The following is a 5,908-nucleotide window of genomic DNA, read 5'->3' as shown; positions in this document are numbered from 1 at the left end:
GTAAGGTGTGAATTGATAGGCCGGGGGGGGGGGGCTGGGGGGGGAGAGAGATGCACCTCTTTCTTTGAGTAGTCTTGTCTCTCCAGGGCTTTTCCATTTCAACTCCATTGTTTTTTTAAAAAAAGTTTCCTATAGATCGGGGATGTCAAACTGGTGGCCTGCAGGTTGGATGCATCACGCTCAGACCAGGCTCACCCAGCTTCACAAAGGCAAAATGTCGCAATACGTCACGTGACCTAATCAAGTTTGACATCCATGCTACACATTAATTCACTGGCCCAGTGCCAGAAATGGTATATTCCTGCAGTGGTGCGTTGCAAATATTCGAAGGCAAATAATTTGGAGAACATCTCCTAAAATTAAAGATATGACTTGTAACAGCACGTTTTTAGCAGCAGAAATATTTATAATTAGTAACTATATTTTCTCCATTTTGTTATCAAAATGCATTTCACTGAGCCCCTCAGCTCAGGTTGGCATCATTTACTCTAAACAACATACCAGATTTGTCTTCCATCCAGTAAGGAAAAACTGATAGAGGTCAAAGCAGTACTTAACAGCTGAAATTCAGAAATTCATTTCTGAACTTTTTAAACACACAGGGTTTTTACAGAACATTTTATGTGCAAATGTAATTCTAGGAGTTTAAAAGGAATTCTTTTTTGTTAGTTTTCAACAGTTGTACAGGTATGTCAACCAAGTCCACAGTTACTTCATGTTCAGATGGAGCAAATTAATTGCTTTAAACAAAAAAATATTAAATATTGCAGGATTGGTCTTTGAAATGGGAAGTAACCAGGAATAAATGATTTTTTTCTACCATGGGCAAATATTTATGTCTGTTATAAATGACAGAAGCATGCTTGCTTTTGTTTAAATTTTCCAGCAAATGTTAAGTACTGAATATCAAATACAGTATATTGGAAATAAAGGGTTTTTTTTAACCTACATCTGGCACAATATAAAAAGGGTACATTTTCTAAAGCACAACTATAGAAAGAAAAGTTTATAAGATATATTTATAGGCCATTTTTCCATAACATCTTCAAAGTGACTTATAAAAAGAAAAATTCAAGTTAATTTCTAATCACCTTCCAACTATTATTAGTTTGGATAAACCACTGTGGATAAACCACCAGAGAGAATTAGACTTTTTAAACAAAACAAAAAAATAGCAACTCTTAAGAATTACACTTACCAAGTTTTAGAGGCAAAAATGCAAATAGTGTGCGTGCGCACGCGCACATGCACACACACATACAAAACACAAATATAAATATGACAATAGAAGTTTTTTTATTATAAAAATCTATACAATGAAATACCAGACATAGCAATCATTCATATCTGGTTTATTTATATATATATATATATATATTTATATATCTATATATCCACATATAGTTTTTACTTATATGAAAGTAAAACTGTGTTATCACAAAATGCCTAATTCTACCATTTATTGCTCAATAAGATGGCACAACACACACTCTTAGCATAACTGATGCCATACTTGCTACAAACAAACAAACAGCCAAACACTGCAAAGCACACACAAAAGCAGCTGTTGATTCTGAAGTGGAACCAATTTGATCACTCACTTTATAAAAATATTGGGATCATATAGATTTAAGCATTATAAAGGAGGAATATATTATTTAAAACAAACATTTAAATAGTGCATATTGATATTTTGCATGTGGTATATAAAACATTCATGTACAACACTATACAGTACACATAGGTTTTGATGTTTGATGCACCACTGATTGCAGATTGATGGAAAAGTAACTGAAATATACATTGCACGATGAAGTTGAACAAAAGCCACGGAAAAATCTACAGATTATTTCCCGATCTTGTAATTCACTACAGTCCACTAAAACCCTTCAGGCTGTATAAAAAGGCAAAACATTAGAGTATAAATTCATTTTAATAGTCACTTTTGGGTTCCAAAATTACATGCCTAGAATTACAATAAAAACGAGAAACACAACCAATAGAAGTATGGAGTCTCTAAAATCTATTCTCTACCTATTACATGTTAACACATCAATCTGATGAGTTTACATGCCATTATTTCACTGAAATTCATTTTCTGGTTTTTCAGAAAAGCAATGAAAAACAATTTGTGTTGGCATTAGCTGTTCATAACACATGCAGCAAATAGGCACATGCAAAAACATGGCCACAAGACAAAATAGATCCAAAAGGTATTCAACACTTAGGATTTAATCCAGTCAAACCAAAGAAGCAGGGCCTATGCGTAAAGGATTCCATATAAGCCCTTGTCCTCTGTACTGTATCTCGTATGTAGGTACTCAAGTCATTTAGAAGGATTTTGGAGTGCAGTTTTTTTTTTTTTTAAATCAGCCGCTGTTGTGTTATGTATACTAGGCAAAAAAAAAATGTCAGTTAAAAAAACCCTCTTGGTTCTGAAGCTTTGACATGCAAAATTCGTGTCATGTCTGCCTTGAGGCAGATCACTTCTCTTTCCATTTCTGTGAATGGAAGTAGAAAGGCTTCTTTCAAAGCTAGTTCTGTCCAGCTTGTTCAATACATTAATTACATTAATTGTAGCCCTTGGTAAAATAAGTTTGTTTCAGATACAGCAAAAGTGGTGTAAGCTTACTGAACTGAATGAATCTGAGCACCAACACAAGGATAAGATGCAGTCTCCAATTCAGACTACACACTGTCACCAGTAGACAATAAATAGAAATTAACAGTAATGTAAGTCTTGTAGGCAATATGTGATATAAATGTTCAGGTTTTTCCAAGTTTTAAAAATACAGCAAGCAAGGTCACTTTCTGGTTTGTCCATTGTCATCTGAAACCGGAGAATCTATATTTCAATATCCATCTATAATTCTACTATATGAAAGATGCCATTTGCAATCAGTTATTCCACGCAGTCCTCTGAAAGGCATTGCAGTTCCTTTATGGTGTTCAGGAGTATTCTTAATTGGCTGCCATTGTCTTCCATACTAAAAAGGCAACAGAGGAGTTCAGTGTAATACTAATAAATGCAGATGAAGCGAAGTTAGCAGGTCCAACATTTCTGAATGATTCTAGAATAAAAGTCTTTTGAGAACAAGATATATTGTAATTTTTTAAAAATGAGAAAAAGAAAACAAGCCTTAAAGTTGGACAGATTGAGTCGCAATTTAAATTTTTTTCATTAACTTTCTAGATTGGACCTACCTGTCCTTCTAAAGTGTACAAAAACTGCATTCTTTCAACAAAGCAAGACAAAAGAATACCCCTAACAGTACTATGGGCAGCATATGAAAACAATCGTTCTTTGTTAATGGAGAAACGTAATTTATTTTGATGGATCTTGTTTGCTGATAAGGACTTCAAGAAGACGCAGTTTAGCTTTAACTTTCTTGTACTCTCGATACTCATCAAGCATGGGTCCACGATCCTCCTTCTGAACATTCCTAAAAAAAATAAAATACGTTGTTAAAATTTTTTGGCTGGCTTACTTTTTTAAAGTAGACAATGGAGGCATCAAGTTTAAGCTTTTCACTCTATAGATTTCATAAGAATAAAGAACTTGATAGAATCCTTCCTTCTGATAAACATCATTTCTGCTAAGAAGAAATAAGCAATGCCTCAGATAATGTCTTATGACTACCTAGACTACTGAAAATGGCCAAGAAAAATCACATTCACTGCATTTCATAAAATTGAGTAGCATTGCACTGATATGTTATGAATGATAGACAGAATGATAGAAAAGTGTGAGACTTAACCCTTCTGGAAAACTGAAGCTGTGAAAAAAACATCATCCCATCCCGTTCTACTCCCACAAGCAAGTTTTACATTAACTCCAGGGGCAAACTCTAGCCACCTGGTAGGAAACGGGCCATTCTTTTAAGTGTGTAAGACAACCATCACCCAAAACTACTGAAAACTAGAAGTGGGAGTTAATGCCACCGAAAAGATTCATCTGATACCGTAATAGGAGAGGAGAGAAAAACAGTTCAGATGCCTTTTAGTGGTTCTGGTTGGCGTGTGAGCAATGGCGGGGGTTGAGCAACAGCAACCATTTTCCACTTAGGTTTTTTTTTTCTCTGAGTGTCACTGGGTAAGTCCATTCTTCGCTCACTTTGCACTGCAACGAGCTTCATGATACTGGCATAGCTGGTGTGCTGCCGCTCGCAGCTGCGCCAGTATGTAGAACCTCACGGCTGTGCTGCCTTTCGTCGTGCAACAGCACAACAAGCCTTGCAGAGTCCTGCTCCAAGAGGCTCTGGCAGTGCGACGAGTCTCACAAAGACTCATTTCTGGTGGGGTCTGGGGGAGAGAAAGAAAGACTTCTGCTTCTGCTGCAAGCCGCCTACTCCATAGCCACAAGGTGAGCTGCAGAACAGAGGGGTCCTCGGCTTCAAGGTTGCCTGATGCCGTGGGCAAGGCTGGGGCTAGCAAGATGTGCTGGGAATCTGTCCAGGCACCCAGAGAGAAAAAACTCCTGGCCCTCGCTGGATCAGCTGATCTGTGGGCCACGGTTAAGGAGCCCAACAGCCATGAGGTGACTGGGGAAAGAAAGGGCTGCCTCCTATGTTGGCCAAGCCCAACCCCTTCACTAGGGCTTATTTTTGGGGTAGGCCGTATATTAGTCCCACCCCCAAAAAATTGGGCTAGGCCTTACTTTTTGAATAGGTCACATTTTCGGGGGAACACAGTAACTTAACAACTGCAATGATCCACTTAACAACTGTGGCAAGCAAAGTCGTAAAATGGGACAAAACACATTTAACAAATGTTTCACTTAGCAACAGAAATTTGGGGCTCAATTGTGGTAGTAAGTTGGGGACTACCTGTACTTGTTATCCAAGTGCAATGAATGTCTTATTTGCCAAATTAACCTACAGTTGTAATGGGCCTACTCTATTGATAGTCTGCATTTTTTTTATCTTGTTGGCGGTTCTACTATCAGAAACAATCAAATAAAGACCTTTCAGGATCCATCTCTTTGGGTCCTCCCTCCAACTTCTCATTTTTTAAGGTTTGGTCAAAGAGAAAATGGTGTATCTGCAGCCACAGAATATCCTAGAAGTAGATTATTTGAAGCACGTGCAGTCAGAATTCAGACCCAGGCCTGAGATTGAGACATTGGTCATTTTGCTTTGTCAAGGTTTGGGCTTTGATGTCTCAATGGCTTTTGATGCCAATCATCTTGGTATATTTTTGCACTGACTGCAAAAGTTGTGGACTAGAATCATTGTTTAAAGTGCCTCTGTCATTTCCTGAGTAAACAATTCCAATGAAGGTTGGCATGGTAATTCCATGTGGAGGCCTAGAGGTGTTGATTTTATTTTCCCTATTTTTTAATATCCATGCAAAACTACTGAGAGAAATTATCAGTCAATTTCAGGTACAATATTATCCATACAAATTATGATACTCAGCTACCGGTACTGCCAGTGATGGTACAGAAGCCATGACCTGAGTCTGTAAGCTACTAAAGCTTTGAAACATTCTAAACTATGAGATTAATTATTATCTATATCCCTATGATACCCAATGCTCCTGTCATCCTAATCCAAAAAAATAATCAGTACCACTGAAAGCTTCCTGAACTGTATCATGGGCAGGTACAGGGAAAGAAAGCTGAAACTATGCCCAAGCAACATAGAATTATTGATGGTCAATAACAAACCAGTCTCAAGAGAAGAGATTCTCTGTTTGGGGTGGGATTCCTCTTGCAGACATATATCTGCAGCTCTGATTTTCAACTGACATGGGATTGATAGATGACAGCTGCATCAGGATTACATTTGCACAATTATGATTAGTGCAATAGCTATTTCTATTTTTAAACTGGGTAGATTTGGAAAACTATTTTTGCTTTGGTTACATTTTACCTTGGCTATTGCAACATACTTGAAAGTGGGCCCAC

The 5,908-nt window shown here is 37.4% G+C and overlaps 1 protein-coding gene across 3 annotated transcripts in view; it reads right to left on the bottom strand.

The window, feature by feature from the left end:
* Positions 1-1,277: 1,277 nt before the first annotated feature.
* Positions 1,278-5,908, bottom strand: part of FAM13B (family with sequence similarity 13 member B) — a 66,437-nt gene continuing 61,806 nt past the window's right edge. For all 3 annotated transcript variants that reach the window (XM_058168859.1, XM_058168858.1, XM_058168856.1), the window contains one exon: positions 1,278-3,443. In XM_058168859.1, coding sequence (XP_058024842.1) covers positions 3,326-3,443 — 118 coding nt within the window. In that variant the 3' untranslated portion in view covers positions 1,278-3,325. The remainder of the gene's footprint in view (positions 3,444-5,908) is intronic.

Source organism: Ahaetulla prasina, chromosome 2 (genome assembly GCF_028640845.1).
Source record: "Ahaetulla prasina isolate Xishuangbanna chromosome 2, ASM2864084v1, whole genome shotgun sequence".
Lineage (NCBI taxonomy): Eukaryota > Metazoa > Chordata > Lepidosauria > Squamata > Colubridae > Ahaetulla > Ahaetulla prasina.
The sequence above is the reverse complement of the archived record's forward strand: the minus strand, read 5'-3'. Positions and strand labels throughout refer to the sequence as shown.